The 23,592-nt window shown below is 35.2% G+C and overlaps 4 protein-coding genes across 4 annotated transcripts; 3 read left to right on the top strand and 1 right to left on the bottom strand.

Annotated features, from left to right (window-relative positions):
* The first annotated feature begins 19 nt into the window (after positions 1–19).
* Positions 20–14,357, top strand: LOC145912745 (TALPID3 protein-like). The gene is made up of 26 exons (XM_083000326.1): positions 20–160; positions 1,460–1,526; positions 1,708–1,783; positions 2,032–2,223; positions 2,384–2,447; positions 2,645–2,696; positions 2,768–2,823; positions 3,076–3,193; positions 8,822–8,870; positions 9,033–9,104; positions 9,162–9,376; positions 9,442–9,535; positions 9,587–9,677; positions 10,165–10,317; positions 10,376–10,530; positions 10,715–10,778; positions 11,331–11,419; positions 11,586–11,734; positions 11,818–11,906; positions 11,961–12,170; positions 12,228–12,409; positions 12,478–12,662; positions 12,981–13,171; positions 13,235–13,293; positions 13,419–13,627; positions 13,933–14,357. Exons 1-26 carry the CDS (start codon positions 103–105, stop codon positions 14,060–14,062), a joined length of 3,069 nt encoding a protein of 1,022 aa, XP_082856452.1. The 5' UTR covers positions 20–102; the 3' UTR covers positions 14,063–14,357.
* On the top strand, positions 5,365–8,292 carry LOC145912746 (interferon regulatory factor 2-binding protein-like A). Its single transcript, XM_083000327.1, has one exon. The coding sequence runs from the start codon at positions 5,777–5,779 to the stop codon at positions 7,961–7,963; it is 2,187 nt and encodes a 728-aa protein (XP_082856453.1). The 5' UTR covers positions 5,365–5,776; the 3' UTR covers positions 7,964–8,292.
* A 2,340-nt stretch (positions 14,358–16,697) lies between the features above and the next one.
* Positions 16,698–17,470, top strand: LOC145910225 (UPF0728 protein-like). The gene is made up of 2 exons (XM_082997273.1): positions 16,698–16,857; positions 17,086–17,470. The coding sequence occupies exons 1-2, from the start codon at positions 16,764–16,766 to the stop codon at positions 17,268–17,270; spliced, it is 279 nt and encodes a 92-aa protein (XP_082853399.1). The 5' UTR covers positions 16,698–16,763; the 3' UTR covers positions 17,271–17,470.
* LOC145910224 (small ribosomal subunit protein eS10-like) lies at positions 17,462–23,183 on the bottom strand. Its single transcript, XM_082997272.1, has 5 exons — positions 23,127–23,183; positions 22,844–22,988; positions 22,355–22,532; positions 21,061–21,170; positions 17,462–17,528 (listed from the first exon to the last, which is right to left on the bottom strand). The coding sequence occupies exons 2-5, from the start codon at positions 22,985–22,987 to the stop codon at positions 17,487–17,489; spliced, it is 474 nt and encodes a 157-aa protein (XP_082853398.1). The 5' UTR covers position 22,988; positions 23,127–23,183; the 3' UTR covers positions 17,462–17,486.
* Between the last annotated feature and the right edge of the window lie 409 nt (positions 23,184–23,592).

Here is a 23,592-nt window from a genome sequence, read left to right as displayed (position 1 = left end):
TTGTTTTTTTAGAAATAGAACTTATACGTCAATATAAGTAACATTACTTTAACTCCGAGAAAAAAGTATTGTTGTCATAATATTCTTGTTTTTCTTGCAAAAATGCCAAGAACTATTCATCAAGGTGTTAAAAAGGTTACCTCTGCAAATTTTACATCAGGTGCAGTAAGAAACAAATTAGTTTCACAATTCTACCAAATAGTTTTTGGATAATTCCAATCTTGCCAAATTGGGATTTAATGTTTCTTAACCAATAGCCAACATTATTTGGGTTTAATTTTGAGCTGTAAATCTAATGTTAGTATTTTCGTGAAATTTTAAAAGTTTTTGAAAAAATGTCAGAAAAAATTGTAGTGACCATTGATTTTGCAGACTAGCAAATTTTTTTCTTTTCAGTAGCTCATGCTTTGTGTAGATATTGTTAACATTTTTCAAATATGCGAATTTGTTTCCAACATTTTGCAAATGTGCGAATTTGTGTCCAATATTCATTGATTAAATAAATACATTCACATCATTTGTAACAATCTAGAGCTATTCCTCAAATTTTAGGTAAACTTGGACAAACACCATGTACTGTGCTTGAAACTTTTTTGCGAACTAAACGTTTTTTTAGTTTAAAATGTATGCTTGAATGCCCAACTGCTATACTCTAGCGGGGACCCAAATGTGTTAAGGCTCAATTGTTCAAAGAATATAACTGTGCTGCAGCATATGTGGAATAGTTGAGCATTACAAACCAAATGCTCAATAAACCTGTTATTGATGTGTCCTTTTTTTATAATGTAACTCTGTGGTCAATATGTAAATGCTTTGTTTCAAATTTGCTGCTGCTTCTGACACATTGTTGTTTAAAGCATTTTTTAAATATCAATGCTTTATTAGCATACAATGTAGTTCCTGTTTATGGGATCTCTTTCGGACTCTGATGGGCAATCTAAAATTTTAAATATGGTGTTAAAAGTAATGGTAAACCAATTCAATCATTTTTCTTTAAAATCATAAAAAACAGGGTTTCTCAAACTGTGTGCCATGAAATGAGTTCAGGTGTACTGCAAAAGTTTCAACAACTAACAATAGTGTTCAAAAAAGTTTCATATGAATTATGTAAAATTGTTAAGAAGTGTGCCATAAACCCAAAGCATTTAAGAACCCCCGACAAAGGGAAATCCACAGGTCTGCAGATCTCCCACCAACTTGTGGGGAAACAGTGGGTGATCCTGCTGGGTTCCATTTTCGAAGCAAAAGTGTTTACGAAATTTTATTACCAAACTAATGACTATGATAAATACATGGCTCAAAAGTGTTACATAACTAAGCAGCTAACAATAAAGTATTACCATGACTAGTAGCAGAGACTCATATGAGCATTATGACAAAATAATGTAGTATTGTGCAAATCATACATTTGCCGTGGAAGTAGTCAAATTTGGAAACACAATTGTGTTAATTGTTGCAGATGTTGATATACAGCAATACACAGAAAATTCTGTTCGAAAACACTTAGCAAAAGCTGTCACTGACAAGTAAGCTTTTGTTGTATAAGTTAAACTGGTGTCATTTTTTGCAAGTAAGGTTATCTTATTTATTTTTTAATAGTTGTGTTTAGAATGTAATTGTGTTAAACCATTGTGCACTTTAGCGCTTCGATAAACATCAGCTGTGAAATCTGAAAGAATTCATGAATTTTAACACTTTTTTTTGCAGGATACAGAAACCTGTAGATAACATAAACCACCAACACCCTGTTTGTGAATTCAACAAAAATATAAAGAGTTCCAGTGTAAGTTTTTTTACACCAGTGTTTACCAGTGCACTTTTTTGTTTCATTTGATTTATTATTAATGTATTGTCCTGATTTTGTTTGTGGTAGTGGCTTACAGATATATACTTTCAACTTCTGCTACCAAAGTTGGCAAAGGAATATCAACTGCAGATTCTGAGAAAATTGACATAAAACATAGTCTTATATTTCTTTTGGTTTTATGTAGGTTTCAAACTGCTGATGAGCACCAAACATTTATATTTCAGGCAAAAACAGATCTAAAAGAACAAATTACAGAACTTACAGAGAAATTAGATATTCTTTCCAAACAGCCTGGTTTAGTAAACAAACACGATATACAAAAACATGTGTATGATCTTGAGAGGCAATTAACAGATATAACAAACCATCGAATACATCATCTAGAGCTATTACAGGATCAACAGACTCGGTGGCAGGTACCAAATAATATGATTTTTTAATTTTGTTTGATGGAGTTTGTAGTTTTGACATTTTGTCAACAAGAAGGCAAAGAACTTTTACATGTGGAATCTATGTATCTTATTTACTAACTAATAAGAGGTAAAATTATAATAAGGTTTTGTTTGTTGCTTTCAGGTCCAATTTCTGAACACACTTGAACGCTTACACACAAACAAGACACCAACTCCAACAAAACACAGTTAGGATATTTACTTCTTCCACAATTTACAAAATGCTGGGCCATTTATAAAAGTTTGAAACTTCTGATGTATCATAAAAATTGATCAATTTTCATCTTGATAGTGATTGATATGAAATACCCAATTTAGTATTTTTTGTTTTGTTTTGAACCTGTGATTGTGATGTTTTAGAATTCACAACCCATATTTTTTGCAGCACAAGCAGAACAAAAAAACCCAGCACATGTCATTGATCACCCAAAACGATTGTAAGATTATTATATATTGTAAAGCCCATTTTTTTGCTAATATTTTTGTTTTCAACTTTTTCTACAAATAGAAACCATCCCAACAGCAGAGATGACATATCTCAAACCTTCCAATCAAATGACAAAAGTACAGTATACCAATATAGTGATATTGAACCAAACTCGTTTTTAAAAATATAACATCATACTGATTCTAAACATCTGCCATTTTTTGTTTTTGTATGTTGGTCAGAGTCAGGAAACACATCCTGATTTATGCTATATTTTATAAAATTTTTAATTGACATTTAACCAATTGTTAAACTTTAAAAAAAACATTTTTAATTAAGTTTACCAGAAACAACATTTCCACATGATTATTTTTTTTCAAAATGTTCAGAAACAGGACACTTTTTGGAGGAAATTTTGCACGAAAATCCTGTCCCTGAACCATCCATTTATGTAAGTTCTGATGACCAGCTTGATTTAACACCAGTAAGAGATCCATCAGGAAAGAGGTATTAATTAATTAATAAACATGCCAGCAGCATGCATAACTACAAATACACCTTTGGTTATTTGCAAAAAGTTTTTGTTTTAAGCTGAAAACAAGGTGTTACATTTAATGATGCACCGAAACAGCAAATTTTTTGTTGTTGAATAAATTCAGCACTAATTTTGGTATCCATCTCTTTAAATGCAATAAATTACACAAAACTTGTGTTGGATTGGATGTAATCCTATCATACAGCCTTTTATTGGCACAACCGCACAAGTATTACCTTGACTGCTGTACCAACTGCTTAAAATTGATTTTTATCATTTATGTGACAATAAATAAAACGAACACATTCGTACAGTTTAAACAATGATTCTAATCTATACTAAACTTTGCGTTGCATGCAGTAAAAAAAATAACTATTCAACTGAAACCAAATAATTATCAAAATCTCAGTTTCACCGAATAAATTCGGCAAACCGAACTTTCAGTGCATCCCTAATTACATTATTATATTTGTAAACAAAGGTCTCCTAAAATTCAACGAGTTAATTGATCCAAAATCTATCATTTGCATTGATATGATGTAACAGTGGCTATCTGCCAACTAGCGGTTGGGTATGTTTTCTTCATAAACCTCATATTATTAGTTAAAAATGTCTGCAAATAGGCAATACACAGGATTACCGGTATTAGCATATAAATTTATTTGTGGTAAACTTGCTAATGATGTGCATTTCACAATAGAATTAGCATTTTAGTTAAATTCGAACTATTTAGTGACATTACAAGTGTTCCGGGAATCATTAAAAAAGCCAACAAAATGCAAACAATGATAGTTATCATTAACATTTAAAAACATCAATCTTCTTATAATTATCACAAACAAAACGCTGTGCTTAGTTAGCAAGAAAAATAGGATTTTTTAATAGAATTTGTGCAGTGTATTTATAATGTATTCATACAAGGTTGTTTTATTTTGTTGCTGTACATTTGTGTGTGTTAAAACCAACTTGTGCTAAAGTTGATAGGCTACTGCAATAGCCTGTATACATTCATTTTGCAAAGATAAAAGCTTGTTTGTCACTTTTTCTCTTACAACTAAAGAGAAACTATATAACGAAGTACCTAGTCCCATCTGCATTTTCTCCCAACCGTACTATGTACGTCAGTAGTGGCCTTGTGTGGCTTGCACGGAATGCTGTTCTTGTCTGATAAGCGAAAACGTGCCCGGCAGCGAATTTTTATCTTGGTGTTTCCTCAGCCTGTTTTTCTTGTCACAACAGACTTGCGCCTTTCACCAGAACCAAATTGCAGGAAGGCAACCAATTAAAACAGACATATAGTACTGAATATCATATTGTTTGACGCTCATTTCATTGTTTACACAACATGACCAACTAATATGACGAAATAAAGGAATTTTTGTGAAGGCTAATACTAATCTTGATGGGAGAGCATCAAGTAAACTCGGGTTTGCACTAAACAGGGGCCAACATGTTTTATTGCACAGGTCTACAAGAAAGGAAAACACCAGTGGTGTATATAAGCTTTCAAAAGCAACCGATTTGTTGACAGGTTACGCAGTGTTTTTTGGGGGGACGAGTAACGCTGCGTTTCAACGTTTGCACAACATTAGCATTTTTGTTTAGGTGCACAACCGTCATGTTTTATTTTATACAGTCATAGTTGTCGCGCAATGATTCACCAACCGCAAATCCCACGTGACCTTTAGTATCCGTATTTCATGCTTCACCCACGCACACATAACTTCTAAGCGGAGACACAGAGAAAAAGAATCGCGTCGCCTACGATGACTCATCGGCAAAAAATTTGCGTGTGTACCCGAGGCACTTCCGCAGCACATATTTTTAGATTCTCGTTGTTAAATGTTTGTCAGACTTAGAAGTGCAGCGTTTAATTTTATGTCTGTATCGAAAAAGAAAACTAGAAGATAGTAATGTGCTTCACGTCATTTAGCACCAATGCTTTTGTGTGGGCAACTGATGTATGAAGAGCAAGAGAGATAAAAAGAGAGAGCGCCAATGAACGGAGGGAGTGAGGGTCACCACACGAATTGATTTTCAAATGTTGAAGTGCGCGTGACGCTAACGGGATTTACGTCATTGGTGTGTTGTTGTCATAGGAGCTGTTTTTATATCTGTCGTGCCGCGTGAATCACTTTCTTTGCTTTGGCACTTTTCGTGCGTTCTGGAGCACAGGGTACTTTAAGCGGCATAATTTTTCACTGTAATATGATTTCGATGTCGCTGACAAACCCGGCCCGTGTGACGTATTGATTTAGTTCTGAGTGATCGTGCGTGCGGAAATCGTGACGTGAGTGGGCGGTTGGTCCGCGTGCGAAATGTGTGTGTATTTTTCTTCTCGGCGAACAGTTACGTAGCACCAGATGTGACGGGACGCGTAGCTGAGAGCAGTGGGTAAGCAATCTCTGTCGTCATATTCTAGAAGTCGCGGTTAATTGTAAAGGAAAAGCACCATTTACTCATAATCTCTAGGTCATGTGCTAGTAAAGGCGTTTTTGTTTAAAGGGGCCAACATTTTTAATGTAACTTGCAAAAAATAAACATAGGCACTCGCGATGTCGAGTAATCACGTCATTAGGCCTGTTCGTCAGCATTGCTACCTGTGTGACTTTCCACGTATGCCATGGGCGATGGTTTTTGACTTTACGGAACCAGTATGTCGTGGTTGTGTAAATTATGAAGGACCTGATCGGATTGAGACAGTGTTGGAAAACGCGCGACAGCTCAAACGTGCGCACCGCTCACACAGGCCAACAAGCGCGAGCAGTGGAGAAAGTTCAATTGGACATGCAAGTGGAGGATTTTCCCAGACTAAATCGGCGAGACGAAGTTCACCACCAAAGAATTCTGTGTTCTACGATCAACCCAATGAAAGCAGGTTGCCTGAAAGATATTATTCCATTACTGCTGATGGGAAAGTTGCAACAGGTCATTCACTTTATGGACATCACCAAAACAACTCAAATTCTGCAAATCCAGTTCACAAGTCATTAAGCAACACCTCATCAAATTATCAAAAAGACGATGATTCTTCACCTTTACGGCGATCAATGTTGTCAAATGTAACATCATTTGCTAATGGTTCACTCCCTGTCCTTCAGAATCTGCCATGCAGTCGCATGTATGTTCAAACAACATCAACAAGATCCTCAGTAAGCTCCACAAAGGATCCACCTGTTTTATCCAACAAAATTCCAGAACGCCATTATTCCACTTCATACGCTTCCCGCCATAATTCATCATCACACATACTAGATGATAAGCACAACATTGGAAATATAGTTGTAGACACTCTTACAAGATTAAATCATTCTGTTCCATTTGATATACGGTTCAAAAAAGACCATACCTTAAAAGGACGAGTTGTCCAATTTGATGCCCCGTACAAACCAGGAATGGAGTATGAATTAAAAACATATATTGAATATCCAATTGGTTCAAGCAATGTTTATACCACTGCATCTGCTGTTGCTAAGCAAATGTTTGCTGATACAACCAAGGACATGGGAAAAGGTGCTTTAAGTTCTGGTTACAAGTATATTGAGTATGAAATCAGACATGGTTCTGGCCAGTGGAGATTGTTAGGTGATCTATTACCAGACAGTGCAAGGACATTTAAGGAACCAATATCTCCTGAGATTCTACCTTCTTCATATATCGACCCACTATATGCCCAACTGCCAACTGCAGCCATTCCAAGCCCACATCATTATGTGTTAAAATCTGTTGGTGCACAACTGTCTGGCAGAAAGCGAAAAGGATCTCCTGAACATCCTGAACACAGCATTTCTCCAACCAAAATTTCTAGTGAACCGAAGGTATCATCATCTGCTGGAATATCAAGTGTGATGGTTGATGACACAATTATCAAGTTGTCCTCAAATTTTGCTTTAATGCCACAAAGCACACTGTCTGGTGTCACATCAACGTCAAGTGTTCCATCAATTAAGTCTAACACTCCAATAGATCATGATATTACTCAACGATCTATTGCAAGCTCACCAAATTTGGACACATGTGTTGAAAGATTTGCAACATCTCCCAAAGAAAAGAGCCAAGCAACTTCACTTTGTGTACCTGTTAGTAATTCAAAGGCCCATCGCACCAGTAGCGGAAGCAGCAACAACAGTGTTTCTTCATTCCCAGCTGGTAACAATGTGGAATCTAAATCACAGAAATCTGGAAATGATTCTCCTCTTGTTTCAAACATCCCACGATCGCCAGTCGCTGAGAGCAATGGTGAAACTGGTTGGCGGCATATGAGAACCAACAGTGGCAATAGCAGCACAAGTAGTGTCCGAAGTAGTCAAGGACTGCTTCATACCTCATCTGTCAAACAACCTATTGGTCCTAGTCCTCCTTCTACCCCTAACCCATCACTTGCACCAACTCCAAGCACACCGGCCTCAAATTCTAATGGTCAAAGCTTGCTGTCCACCAGTTTTCCAAGTTCAAATACATCCAATGGACCAAGTCCCCCTTTAAAATGTGTACTTTGCAATGGAAGGTTGGAAGACACTCATTTTGTCCAGTGTCCCTCCCAAGCAGCCCACAAGTTTTGTTTCAGCTGTTCACGTGAGAACATAAAAGCACAAGGAGCAAGAGGTGGTGAGGTGTATTGTCCAAGTGGTTCAAAATGCCCTTTGGTTGGATCTACTGTACCTTGGGCATTTATGCAAGAAGAGATAACCACAATACTAAATGGAGACAATGATGTTAAAAAAGAGAAAGTTGACAACTAAAGCCATTCTGTGCATGTGTATTATTTGCTGAAATTGTGCCAACTACTGCCTATTGTGACAAGTTTTAAAAAATGTATTTTTTAAAAAAAAATTTGTGCATTTTTCTTGGTGCAAAGTAAAGTTCAACTTCTTTTGGCAAACTGAAAAGCACTTTTATTTCGTTCTGTTATGTTGGTCTGTGTTTGGGCAGTAAAGGGTTTTCTTCAATGGTGTTTGTGCTTATACATGGAGTGTATTGTCCCAAGATGTGTGGATATGTTTATTGTATTATTGACATGTAACAATCAATGCCATGCTGATAAAGGGTGCATAAAATGTTGAACACTGGTCTTCATTGAATGTTGCGTGCTAGCTGCCTAAAGCTGACAGTGTAGTATGTCTTGGGTCAATGAAAGAAAAGCAGGATAGTATCCTTCTTTAGAGCCACAGATCAGTTAATTATTGCCTCTTGGTCATTTCTGTGTTGTAAAGGGTCCTTATAGTGTTATAATTAAATTGGTATCAGAATCATAGACTGGCATGAGCTTCATAGACATATATATATATATATACATACATGCACACGGGTGAGATTAACATAAATAATGGCACAGTAGAAATACCAGTATTTCATAACAAATAAAGCTTCAACAAAGTATCTCTTGTGTTTTTTCTTTTTGAATATTTTTGAGTCAAATGGAAAGTTTAAGTTAACAAAGAACAATATTAATCAATGTTAATAGCAACCCAATTATATGCTGGATATAATAATATTTCATACTGTACATATAGTCGTCATTTGTTTTTGACTGACCACTGATCATTATAATGAAACAAAAAGAATAGATGTAATATATGTTTACTAATGTTTTGTTTCAGCAAAGCCAAGGTGATGACTTGCCCTCAAATTGCACACCCTAGTAGCAAGGTAAATGCAGTGCTGCCAAATATGTAAATCTACTGCGCAGAATGCTTTGGAATTGATAAAAATAAAATAAATCATAAAAGCAGTTTTAATAACAAACACAAGATTAAATGTTTTATATGCAACAAAGAGAATGCTCACTTGTTTGATAATGTGTGTTTTTAGAAAAAAGAAATGGAATTGCAGAGAGAAGAAATTTTAACACATTTTCCAACTTCCATTACAGATTATTTTTTTGTGAGTTGTGTAGACTAGTTACATTGTCCAAGATTTGAAATCAATTTTTCTGTTTAGGCAAGTCCAATTCCGATGATGAAAACAGATGTATTGGAAAAAGTAGAGGTTGCACCAACAGTTGCCACTGATTGCAAGACTCAACTTAAAAAAATTGCTGAAGCTCGTTCTACACTTGATAACAATTTAAATACCATACAGCATTCAATCAAAAATTATTCTGGTCCATACTGTATGTGTGACCACCAAACTAATGATATGGAATTATTGTTAAAGTAATTATTACTCTTCTTAAGTGTTTTGAAATGCATTAAACTAGTTTTACCACTATCTTATGTAGGACAGTTAAAAGGGCGTCATATGTGAAACGCTTAGTGGATGACAAAATTGGGTCTATTGCCGAAGAAATTCAATTGCAAAATACAACTTTAAAGGTGATAAATTTATACTCTTGAATTTTTACTTGTTGACATGTATGTTAATAGGATCAGACCAAATTGATGAAAAATAAAACAACTAAATACAGTCAGCATGGAGCAAAATCCATTCAAACCACAACCAAACAAAAGAGAAAAGGTTTTTTTTGTATATTTTATATGTCATGACTTTTTTTATGGGATGTTAATCATTTTTTGGGCACGAAATGTTTTCTGAACTTAATTAGTGCAACAGACTTATAGAGCATTATTAATGGCAAGGGTCTTAACCATTTTTTTTATATATGGCAAAAAACATGTGGCAAAAAATCCAGTTTAGGATGTCATCAATGTTTAGATGAGAGATAGGCCTTGCGAAAAATAGCCTTTTTCTTTAAAATTCACCTGACTTTTTTGCTACCTTTTTACCTAAATGGTGTCTAAAACTACTAAACAAAATCTACCTACAACATGCTCAAATTCGTACTAGCAACGCCACATGCATCTATTCAACCATAATATTGATACCCTCTTGTTTCATTAATTGCTTTATTTCTATTCTAAACTGTTGAGGAGAAGGGTATCCAAATTTCTGTTTGCTTTTTCTATTCACATAATTAAAATTGACCGACTATTTTAAAATGAAGTTGAGAAAACTGATGAACATGCAATTACACATAAATTTGGCCGGGCAGCCTATCATGTCAGAAGAACGACTGTTGAAACACCATTTATGCATGTGAACACATTTCATAGGAAACCTAGGTTTAGAATGAAACGGGCTGTGGAAAATATTTCAGGTAAATAGTTGATTTATCACGTCATGATTGTCTATTGACACAAGCTGCACGTTTTTAGTTACACACAAGCGATCAGAAAAATCTCAAGTGTCCTTGAATGATAAAGATCCAACATACTTATTTGAACCAACAAATCCTCATCCATATCAACACAGTGTTACACAAGGAAATCTCATACCTGTTGCTATACCCCTGAGACCCCCAAAAATTTGTGTATGATTTTTATTTTAGAATTTAATTTGCTACTACTGTAATGGGGCGAAATATGTATTCCTGATCTTAAGTCAGGCTGATCCTGTAATAGTGCTGCTACTGTAAATTATGCAAAAGCCTATCTTTTAAACTTTTTTTGGTCTGATGTAAAGGAATGTCAACTAAACTAAATTCCAACTTACAGGACAACAGTGTTATTCCAGTTTTGATCCCAAAGCTCAAGGTTATACAACAATCACAACAAACAGGTGAAATGACTGGGAAATAATTTTAAATTTTAAATTTGTTTCATGTTTAAATATTATGTGTGATTTAAAAAAATCTGGTGATTGTATCATCTAGAGTTTTTGCAAGCCTTAGTGAGATCAGCTAGCAAAAACATGTTTATAAAATATGTATAAACTTTCTAACAAAGTCTGTTTTATTCATCAGGCAATTTTTAACCTATTATATAATTAACATTTTATCATTCCGATAAAATAAATAATCTACAATAATTCAAAATTCGAGTTTGACTAGCAATCTCCAACTCTGTCTTATGCAACATTTTTTCTCATAGTTTGTTGTTTAATGTTCTCCCAGTAAATACTCTTGTATTAGATGTGGCATTTACCATGAAATAAAAACAAATTAAAATGAATTTTATTGGTTTTATTTGCATGATGGATAAATTAGTCAAATGTAGCTTTACAAAACAAACTCAAGGAAAAAGGGCCTTCCACAACGTCTTGTTATGTTTTATATATCCTAATTTTTTATGGCTCCTTTTTTTTCAAACTAAAACATTATATTTCATACAGAAGTAAACAATACACCACCATCACCACCACCATCTGTGAAAGAAATATCTTTTGAAAATGTAGATGAAACTTCACTCGAATATGATGCAGTATGTTTTTTTGCATATAAATTAAAAAACCTTATAATTGTTTTAATACTTTTATTTAAATAAGACACTAAGAATGATTAAAGCGAAATATATTTGTCTCAGACACCAACTAGACTAGTTTTTACCTGGAAATAAATGTTTCAGTGATTGTGGTATTGTTTTACAGAATGAACAAAACTATGATGTTGGAATTCAAGTGGAACTAAATGGAAGAGGACCAGAAAAAGGCATGTTGAGTCAAATATCCCCAAAACAAAAAACAGATTTTCAGCGTAATGCTCCAATTCAGAACAGAACAAATACTTTTGAGGAAGAGTAAGTTTTTTGGAAAAGATTAAAAAAAATAAGTAGAAATGATTAAATGGTGGTTCTGTATTTGACCCCAAGTACCTTTACAGGACAAAGGACTGGATGGAAAAGGAAATACTTTCAAGAATTCTAAGTCAGTTGTATGGCAATGCAAGTGATACACCTCAATCCTTTAATGGTTAATACCTTACATGATTTTCAAACACAATATTCATGTGTATTGTTGTTTTAGATATTTCACTGCACATTGATGGGGGTATTCAATATGATGAAGACACCATGAAAAACCTAATTGAAACTGAAATTTCAGATATCATAGAAACCATGATAAGAAATGGTCACAAACCAGTAAAAAAATCACCCACTGTTACCTTGCTTCCAGAATTTCCATTGCCATCTGCATCACTCACATATCCTTCTACTCCACTACCAACACCCACTGGTCTGTCTCAGTGTTTTTTTTGCACCTACCCAAAAAATGATTTATACATTAATTTAGGTACTCCAAATATTAGTATAAACGATAACATAGAGATGATCAATGTGAGGTGCCAAACACCAGAATCATCAGAAAGTGAAGCATCTCTTTCACCCACCTTTTATGAGCCAGACTTGCAAGTAGTTGAAAAGGAGAAAAGTATTGCATCTGAAACTTTAAGGTCACCTGTTCTAACACCAGAGGTATCATGCAAGTTTACAAAACACAACCTCAAGTAAAATCAGTGGTGTTTACCTTCTTTTTTTATTAGGTAACCCCACAGGTTAGTATAAAGGAGGAGCCCACTGATAGTAACCATTCTGGTCACTTCCCAAGCAAATCAATATCCATGGAGTCGGATGTTTCATCAGCTCAATCCATAGCAGACCCATGGAAAGGAGAAATTCTGCCCTTGCAGGGGGAAACCTACACTTATCCTACCAAAAGGCCTTGCATGTAATATTTGGTATCTCACTGCCAATCTGTGTTTACAAAATTGTCTTTACAAATTGAAACAATGTTTATTTCCATTAGTTAATTTATATCTTCTGGTTTGTAATTTTATGAATGAAATGATATTCAGTTTTTATGGCTGAATTAAATTCCACTGTATTTGTCATTAACTTACTTTTTGAGAATATCTTTTTTTAAAACAATTAACATATGTTGTTTTATTCACTTAGCTAGGAGTGTGTATGGGCTTTTTAATTAGTGATAATCATACATGTATTAAATTGGTTTGTAAATTAAGCATGGATTTGACATTAATTGCAGATTATTCCCACCCATGTTGCAAGAAGAAGGTCATAAAATTGTACCAATACCAGTCCAACCAAAACATGATGAGAAAATATTGCTCAGTGATTCTTCTGGATCTGAATCAACTACCAGAGGAGTGGATGCCACTATATCTGATGGTCAGCTTGTAATCAGTCATGGTGAACTGAAACCAAAACGCATCCCTGGTATTAATTTCTACAAATATTAAAAATATTTTTGTTTATTGGTTATATACATTTTTTAATTAGATATTGATGACCTTGCAACCTTAAAAAGCGTTGTAGATATACAAGATCAAATGGATGAGGTAAATGTACAAAAATTTGTCTGTGAAACTTATAGTTATAGTCATTAAATGTCCAACATTTTGCAACTAAATTTAAACAAAGCAGCTCTGTCCAATATAGTAAATGGGCAACATTTTACTGAAAGGAACCAAGTGAAGGTGAAGTAGTACCGAAGCGTCTTCCTAAAATTTCAACTGTCTATAATAATCTGCAACATGACGACCCAGCTGGAATATATGAACGACCACGAAAGCAGAAACAAACTACTTCTCTTTCTGATGATGATTTAAGCGTTGGAGAGTTAGCTCCCAGCCAATCCAGAAAAGAGAGATTTACAAAATGGAAAAAGATGAGGTAGAATTTTAGACATATTCGGAGCTGTCAGCTGTATTGTTCTTGTTTCTAAAATCTTTTCCTCCTCATTTGTAGAAATTGTTTAGCTGTTTAACCCTGGCATCCATGTTTTAAACATGTTTCAGCAAAAATGTTAACACATCACTTTTTTGAGTTTTCCAACATGATTTGTTTGACATTTTAGCATCAGCCTCTGAAATAGATGGTCTCATTTCTACAAAAATGAAACACAAATTGTATTCATCCTTTTTGTTGATCAATGTCAACCCTGGCTATGTTGTTTGTTCATGTGTCTTTTTTTACAGATCTTCATCAACACCTTTATTGCACAAGGAACCTCCAAATGATGATACAATGGATGAGGATTCGTTTATTTCACTAACCGATCCAAATGTTATTGTTGTTCAACCAGCCAATGACAACAGAACAGCATAGCATGGTTTAATTCATTAGATGCATCTTTAAAAACAAGCGCATTAGGGTTATAGGATGCTAACAATATCCAGATTAAAAAAATGAATACATATAACATGCTTGATGTAAAATATTTTCTGGTCTTTTCACTCTTCCGTTTTCTGTTCCACTCATTTCTTAAAATTTTGATTTGATTTCGTAACAAGAAACGGCGTTGAAATATACCAGGTTAGGCTGGCAAATTCATTGGACGCATCTGTAGCGTTTTTTCTGATAATTATCCGTTTGTGTTTTACAAAAAATGACCATTACACTTTTGTGTGAAGTGACTGCAAATTTCAATACCGTCATTTTAGGCCTTTAGCAAATAAATGTTAAAAAGTTTGCCAAAAAAATTTAGGTTCACTTTGTTAAAACAAACAGACAGGTAGAAAATTGGTTGCTAGATAATAGCTGTCATCAGTGAAAATTAGGGATGCACCGAAAGTTCGGTTTGCTGAATTTATTCGACCGAAACTAAAGAATTTGTAATTAGAAACTTTTTTATTGCATGAAACGATTATACGCAAAGTTTAGTATAGATGGAATCATTGTTCAAACAAATTGAAAATCAACTTTAAGCAGTTTGTACAGCAGTAGAAGTTATTCTGTAAGTGCACATAAAAAAGGATGAGAGAAAATCAACTTTAAGCAGTTTGTACAGCAGTAGAAGTTATTCTGTAAGTGCACATAAAAGGATGTATGACAGGATGAGATCCAATCCAGCATAGTTTTGTTTAAATTTATTGCGTTTAAGAGAGATGGATAGCAAAATAAGTTTCGGTTTATTCGGCAACTTTTGCCGAATATTCGGTTTCGGCCGAATAAAAAAAAGCTATTTCGGTGCATCTGCATCTATCACATCATATTTGAGAACATTTCCCAGTATTATAGTGCTATTGTTAACAAGCAAGTGCTTTGTCCCTACAAAACAATTCATCATTTATGCGGACTGACAAGCGCCTCGTCTACGTCATCAAGACGTTCGACAACAATCTTGTCATCACCTTTTCTAACGTCATACGTCAACACCAACGTCATTTGCCTTTTTCCTAAACCCAATTAACTGCACGCTCCCTGGCTATATATTCCGTTTAAAATTATAAAGTAACCAGAGAGAACCAACAGAAAGAGAGAGACAAACTAAACCAGAGCCAAGCCAAGACTGAACCAAGAGACGAGAAGACCATAAGTCAAAGAGTAGATTAGAGACTACTAAGTAGGATAAAAAAGGGATTGCGTAGAAAGTACGCGGTCGCGTCATTGCGCGATTGCCCGATGCATTTGCATTGAAAACACCATTACCGTTAATTTGAGCATTTCTTTTACCATTTTCATAGTAAAAATCATTTCAAGTTTAATTAACGGGGATGTCATAGTTGTTCCCGCTACAAGAATGTCGGATGTTCCCGTACTTCACCGAGATGTTTTGTGACAACCCTGTGTTGGAAAACACCCCCTCTCAAAAAATGTCATGTCATACAATCTTTCTCCTGATATAATTTCTCCAAATCTTAGTAGCATCATCCAAGAACAAACGCAATATATGAAGTAATTATCCAACTCCAGTTTCTACAACGAAAACGGCTAACAAACACAAAGTTTTAAGATTTAATTTGCAACCCATCAAACACAAGAATGACATCAATTCGCAGTTACAACAATCACGTGTCGTTACAGAGTGGACGAGTAATAAGTTCGCGGTTATGACGTAACAAATATTCGGGTTTGGCCGAATACCTGAGTGAAGTTACTGGGATTCAAATCCGAATATTTTGTTTTGCAGCATTCCGAAATTACAGCAGTTGTTTGAGCTAAAAACACCAGCACGACACGTACATTTCAGTGTTAAATCCCTTCTGGAGTCTCATCTGCTGTGCAACAATTTTTCAATTAAAGCGAGTTGTTTAGGTAATATTTGGTACAGACTATCAATTTTTTTTGAAGACGTTTCAATGAAGCGTTTTGGCTGTGCGGGGAATTAGGTATAAGGGAGCATGCGTTCATGTCTTGGCAGAACATATCGACACGTGATTAAACCATAATGAACCAACGAGGCCAAAAAACAATAAATTTAATACGATCGCCCACGCAATAGCCAAATTTAACAGAATCAAAGAGTGTTCTACAATCTACAGAGAAAGTTTACGAAGCATCAATGTTATTATTATAAGTGCAATTGCATTTTGAACAAAATTCCCCGGTTGCGAGGCCCAGTTTTCCGCCATAAGATGCCGCAGCCACACAATTGTCTGTACAACAGCAAAGAGTAATTCACACACGATTTGTGTAAGCCAAATGTAATAAAGTTTTCGAATCTCAACTTTATCAAATGCATTAGTTCGGAATAAATTAGCAAAACAGCAACACCCCACTTCTACAACCTCTGATCGGTCTTAAAACTTTTGTCCTTAGATTTCATTTAACTTTATTAGTTGTTTGAAATAATTTACATTTCATAAAATTTCTTGTTCCACTTTCCCAAATTAGAAAATAGCCTGCATTTGTAGTTGCAATCCACTGTAATCTCATGAAATCAAATAAAATAGTTTTGCGGTAATCTCTAGCGCCATCATTGTCATTGACAACAATGAAAGCCAGCTTTTTGTGTTCTAAAACCCGTGGCATAACATATGTTTTGATGTTTAATTTTGCAAAACTTGTGTTTTTTTAACTTTGGAGAATGCCAGAGGCAGCTTTTGTCACCATTGAATATGGACCATACAATGCGTGTGGAATAGTAGAGCACAGGGTTTCAAGGTTACATGGATTACAGGGTAAGTATACGCCTGTATTAAACTTTCGCATAATCAAAATGGAACACGAATTAATTGACTTCACATTTTCCACCGAGGGTAAATAATAGACCCACATCAACACGCAATTTTAAACACACTTTTGTCACTACATGTGAAGTGAGATGTATGGAGTGTTAAGGGTAATGTAAATTTTGATTTATTGGCGGTTTGTTCAATTAATTAACAACTTACATTTGGGTATTATAGCGACGCTGACAAGGAATGGCCACTCTGTTCAACTGGTTCCCGTGAAAGATTGGAATGTTGTAAATTTAATAGTTAACGGGGAAAGGATTTTTAACTGCAGTATCACAGATTTAGACTATGGGGGAGATGGAAAGCTGGATGATATCTGTATTGAAGCTGCCATTTGCATTAACAAAGCATATTAATTCTTCTAAACCACTTAGGTTGTAGCCACTTTTTCATCTATTTTGACAATATATAACAGAATTTATTCTTCTTTTTAATTGCCTCTTGGACGATTGTTTCTGCTGCAGGATTCATGTGCATTTGAGTGTGTTAACATCCTATATCTCTGGTTTACAGTTTTTTTTTGTGAAAAAGATAAAGCACAAAACAGTTTTCTTTACATTTTTGTTTTATTGTTATGATGGGGGTGCACCTCTTCCTCTTCCAAATCCTCCCCTCTAAAAAAACATTTCATTAGACATGTGGTTATACTCTGAAAAACCTATGCATACTGCTTGAACATAAAAAATGACATGTGTAAACATACACCTGTCTGCAGCTCTCATACATCAATGCTATAGAGTACGACAAGACCTTTAGAGATAGTGAGAATACAGATACAAGCCAAAAGCATGTAATTGTACAGCACTCGAGTGTGAAGTTGTTCATATCTAAGGCCTCTTTCAGAGATGCGTTGTGACACTCATTAGATAACAGAAATTTGGGCAAAAAAACAGATTTCAGTAGTATGCATTTACCAATTGTAGATTATTACGACTGCTTCATGAAAAATTGCTGTTGCACAAATGCCTTCATTTATTCAGCTGAACATTTAGCTAAGTTTCATTTATTCCATTTAAAATATAATACAAATATTGTGACATAATTGTAGACTGGTATCATGTATGCAGTGAATGAATTTAAATTGAAGAGCTTGCAGACAAACAACTTTGCTGTACCTAGAAAAAATCTATTTTAAGTTGTAGGGACTAAACATCATCCAAATAACAGGTACAATTATTTATACAACCAGGATTAAGATTTCCAAATATTTTTGTGTTTTCAAAAAATAGGTCCCAATAACCCAAATGATTTAATGATGTTAAAACGGCCATAAAAAAATGGCTGTGAAATTATATTATAATGGATAGGTGAGGAGACTATGTTGTAATGTTGGAAAAAAGCAACCTTTTGAACCCCAGATGCCAGATTACAAAATCTGTCAAAATTTTAATGACCTTGCATGCAAACCTTCTAAAATGCTGATATATACAAAACTACGACTGTGGTACAAAAACAGGTCCAAATTTCACATTGCTTTATTATTTAAAAAAAGTGTGTTTACAGTTTAATGTTTACCCAAAAACTACATCATGCTTAAACTGGGCATTGTTATCAAACAAGTATATATTTTTGTCTATCTTTCCTTTGAAGTTATGCACTTGTGCAAGCCGCCATTTAAGTGACGATCAGTGCAAGCACATGCATTCACATCTTCTGAAGCTCGAACACAAGTAATGGTGATTTAAAGCAGCAACCAAAATGTTATTGGGAAAAATTTATGTTGCTTTTTCATGAACGGCTGCACAAATCATTGTTTATGATGAAAAAGTTGGTTTCGTGTATTTTCCTAATGTTTGATTAGTAGTTATGCTGTACATTGGCATCGAATTTTTACATTTTATAAAATATTAGGGGTGACCTTTTCAGGTTTTGGGAATGCAAAACAAACATTCCGTCAGGAGAGTTCCTTTCTGAAATGGGAACATTTTGGTTTTACTCTGTCTATTGCTGATTCAGTAATAGCGACGCAACATATAAATCTAATTTATTAGGCGTGCATTTAGGTTAACTGTACATAAACACATTGTAGATATATTACAGGTTTTCGAAGAGCCAGTCAGGGCGTTGATTTTTTATTGCATGTCGAACATCTCGAGAAACATTATCGTGCATGTTAAACAGCAAACGATGATGGCGTTAAGTTTTCAACACAATGTAACCTTTCAGTTAAATGCAGTTGTTTAATAGTGACTCGAAAAACAAATTTCTCCCCAAATAATAGTTTGCGGTTTGCAATCAAACAACTTATCTTCAAACCACTTTTGCCACCAGCATCTACAGCCAAAAATTGACAACTGCATGTCAATTGGGTGTTTAGGTGTCAGAACACCCACCTCAGCATTTTGGCACATTGTTTTGTGGGTCGTGAAATTGCGATTAATTTCCCGCTAAACTGGAACGAACACTACGGTCAAGTGTTCGTCTCCGCTGTTTTATTGTTTCTCGGTCGCACACGCTGCATTCACGCGGCGGCGGCGATGACTCTTATGAAACAATCGTTTGTTGTGCCATTGGTCAATAACCGGTCAACAATACTGTTTTCGAAAGTGCGACCTCATAAGTTTATTCATTTCTGCTACAATTTCTACACAGAAGCCTCACTCTGTAAGAGTTGTTATTGTTTGACAAAATTGCACCAAAATAAATGTAGCTAAACGAGTATTTTGTATTTCGTCTGTTTTTTTTTTGTATATTTCGCAAATTATCTACTGCTAAAACATCACTGGTGGTGCAAGACCACGTCCTAGACCATTACAGATTTGTTTTTAGAGCTGAGGGGGGTGTCGAAAATTGGGAATTCCCCAATCGAGCATTGCAAAATACGAACGCCAGTGTTGGCGCGAATCGTCGCATAAACTGTGGCTTCCTGGCTTACGCAATTGTGTAACACTCGATGCGAGTTTTTGCGGTAGTGCTTGCGCCGTAGTTTCATTACCACGACTTTGAAAGAAAAGTTTAAATGCACGTGTTATCTAAAAGGAATTAAATGTGGGCTTACGTTATCAAGAAAACATACAAATAAAAACTATGTTGCATGCGGTGGCCTTATATTCCTCTTTGCACATTTGCGAGCGCTAACAGTTGTTTTCAACATGCGTAATATTGGCAACGTGTTCAACAACTAAACTGGTTTCCACCAAGATTTTGACAAAAAACTACAGCATGATAAATGTCCGAAAACAAATTTTAACCGCATCTAACGGCTTCATGAATTAGGTACCGAAACCGAACAACCCTCCTCATATTTTTTCTCGATCCGCCACTGGTGATGTTTACCAAAAGTTATTGAATGCGAATATCATTCAATAGGAAAAGAACAACAATTTAACATCACAATAATGGAAGAAAAGCCATTGCTATCAAAAAAAAATGTGGATTTTTACCATTATGCTGCAACAACTGCTGCCTTCATGTGACAATCCACAAGACACTTGTTTTTGTCATGATTGTAATGGTGATATTAAAGATGGTTAAGGCATAGTATAATGTATGTATTTTTTTTTGACAATATTTTTTAATTTGAACAAACACCCAGTACACACATTGTCCCCTGTTTTTTGTGAGATGGCACCCCAAATTGAAGCCCATGATGTACAAATACATTTAACATTAAAGTTACATATCAGATTGTCAATTTTGTTTTGGACACATGACATTATTGTAACATTTGTGTAGTCAGTTGGGCTGCACAAATTGCTCCAATGGGCTGCATGTGGTCCACAGGTCGGACATCACCGATTAAATGTCAATAAAAGGGAAATAACCCAAACAAAATATTCATACACTTGATGGTTTAATCCAACCCCATTTTTTCTAGTCAAAATAATGTAACACTTTATCCTAACAGTTTCTACAAATGTTGAGCTCTCAGCCGCTCATTAGGTTATCGGGTGCTGCTGTTGTCTTATAGTGACTCCCAGTGTCTTGCATTTTTTCCATGTTAAAATGTAAACACTTTTGTAATCAGGTCCATGTTTTCATTGGCAAGCACATAAAGTGGACAAAACTTCAGATTCTGAGATTATCTGGCACAGTTTGCAAGACTCATAATAGTTCACTTCTATGAATTTTTAGGAAAAACCTAGGGGTGGGGTTGTCCCCCAGACTCTGCATGTACATTCACAATTTCGACTAGTCAAGACTTACGAATTCTAAAGTTCCAGCACCAGGTCCAACATCTGCTTTTTTATCTGGCCCACCTGGACCCTGTCTGTATGAATCACGGTCACTTTGATAAGCACGACGTGGTTCATCAACTAAAAATATGTTCAGTTAAAAGACAAGCACAAAAAACAACTTGTTTACTTAATTAGTACATACACAAGATTTTACAGCAGTGTTTCCCAACCAGTGGTACTAGTGATACCACTAGGATAGGCGACGACATTCCAGGTAGTATGCGAGCACCTTTTCGTTAATAGTCGAATTGAAAAAACGTAAGTGATCCCAAAATGTTTTATACCTTATCCCCTAGGTTACTTTGCAACACTCAACTAGGTGGTACGGGTCAAAGTTGTTTACCTCCGTGGTATGCAACCACAAAAAGGTCACTGTTTTACATGGTCGAAATTTTCCCACTTTTCGAATATTGACTGCTGTTAAATTTAATTTCACTTGGTAAAACATTTTCCTGGTAGAATTGCAGTTACATTTATATAATAAATATAACATGCCAAAAATAAACAATAATTATTTATTAGGTTTGTCCCTCAGTACAATTTGTGCTAGCTGATAGCTATTTCGTTGGAGGAATATATATATTTATTGTTTAAAGTATATTCATGCAGTTCACAACAATAAAGAAAAAGAAATTCTGATAATTGTTATACAATGCAAAAATCATTTTACACCCAAGAATCTGCAAGCCACTGCAACCGTGTGACAACATAAAAAAGAAGTTTTTTCCTTAGATTAACCAACAATTTATTTATTAATATAGTATAACACGTCACGAAAAACCTAATAACATACTACAGAAAAATTGGAAGTCGGCAAGTATCACAGACTGGGTCCCAAAAACAAGTAATTTGCGAAATGTTTCAAGTCTGTTTTTAGGACAAAAATGCTTTCCCAACTATCCGGTAAAATTAAGTGTATTATTCGGCCGGGTCCGGGTATTGAAAATTGGTCAATATCCGGCCGGGTCCGGGTACCCGGATCCGGCGCAACACATCACTACTCAATAGTTCAAATTCAAAATGATGCTTATTTACATAAGAGAGGGCAAAAAATTCAAAAAAAGTCCATGCAATTAACATCATCAAAAAATGCAAGTTAAAAACTTGCCAATCTGAGAAATGCTTTTGAAATGAAATCAGACACATTTAATTATTTAACAAGCTTCTATAATGAAAGGCAAGATAACAACAAGGACACTTGTTTTTTATGTGACCTGCTGGTCAAGTTTTTTGCTGATAGATTTAAAAAGATCTACACAAACCTTTGGGCCTCTGTTGCCTTGCTTCTGAAGGACGGGCCTGTCGCTTTAATGTGGCTGGAACAATTTCAGGTGGCAAATGAAGACAGTCACGGAGATACTGAATACCCTCATTTGTCAAAATCCAATAGAAATGTCGCCAAGTAAAGTTCTCCCTCACATATCCACGAGACTTTAAAGACTACAAAACAGTACTGTTGTAGAAGGGTCAGATTTGCATATTTTTCTGTTTTAAACGTCTATGCTTTAGTGGTCTAACTACCAATCCAAAACAAGACTTAACTGGAACCAATAACCTAATTAGAGGATGTCTACTCAGAAAAAATGTTAACAACATGCAAAACTGTGGTATAAATATCATTTTACGAACAGAAACTCCTATTAACAAACAGAATAGAAAATGCACATTCCAGTCTAACATGTAGGCCTGCACTTACACTGGTATGCACCAGTGACACTTATGAAGCACAGACATTTTGTTGCAAGTTGTACCTGACACGCTTTCATAACATGAAGGTTGGGAACAGATTCAATATCTGGATGTTGGGCCAAGTATGGGTCTTTTTTGGCAACTATAACCCCCTCCTTGAAGAGATGTTCGTAAATGAGCATACGATTTTTCTTCGGCATCAACATTCTGCGCAAGTTTACAGTGTATCATTTTTTGTTAATTTCTTGTACTTGCTTTTGTATATCACTTTAATTTGATGTTCTCCGTTTCAAAACAAAGTTTTTTTACCAATTTCAATACGATTAATATAGATTTCAAACTCACATGACAACCCCCTGAATGGACCACTTGGGAAAGGCTGACTTGTGCAGTCGATTGTGATATTACATGACTCAACATAGAAATCGTAATTACAAGTTACAACAAACTTTATTTTGCTGTGTCTTGGAAGACATATGTAGCATCTCGGATTGATCGTTAAAAATTGCTTGTAGTAACCGCATTTTGTTTAAAGTCACCGCCAATATATTCAAACCGTCAGACTTTCGCCATATTGTCGCCATGCCCTGTTGCATGTATTGTGTATCGTTTTCTCGTCTTTTCACTTCCCTTTTGTTTGACAATCACCGAACTCGTACCTGCATCGCCGATAACTATGGGGCGCCATAGCTATCTTGCCGCAACTTAGCTCTATGTTGCGGCAACTTAGCTATCTTGCAGCAACTTAGCTTTATCTTGCAGCAAGTTAATATTTTTCAAAAATGCGCGTTGATGCCATTGTGAAAAATAT

This window comes from Ascidia mentula, chromosome 8 (assembly GCF_947561715.1).
Source record: "Ascidia mentula chromosome 8, kaAscMent1.1, whole genome shotgun sequence".
Taxonomy (NCBI): domain Eukaryota; kingdom Metazoa; phylum Chordata; class Ascidiacea; order Phlebobranchia; family Ascidiidae; genus Ascidia; species Ascidia mentula.
This window is presented reverse-complemented; position numbering and strand designations above follow the sequence as displayed.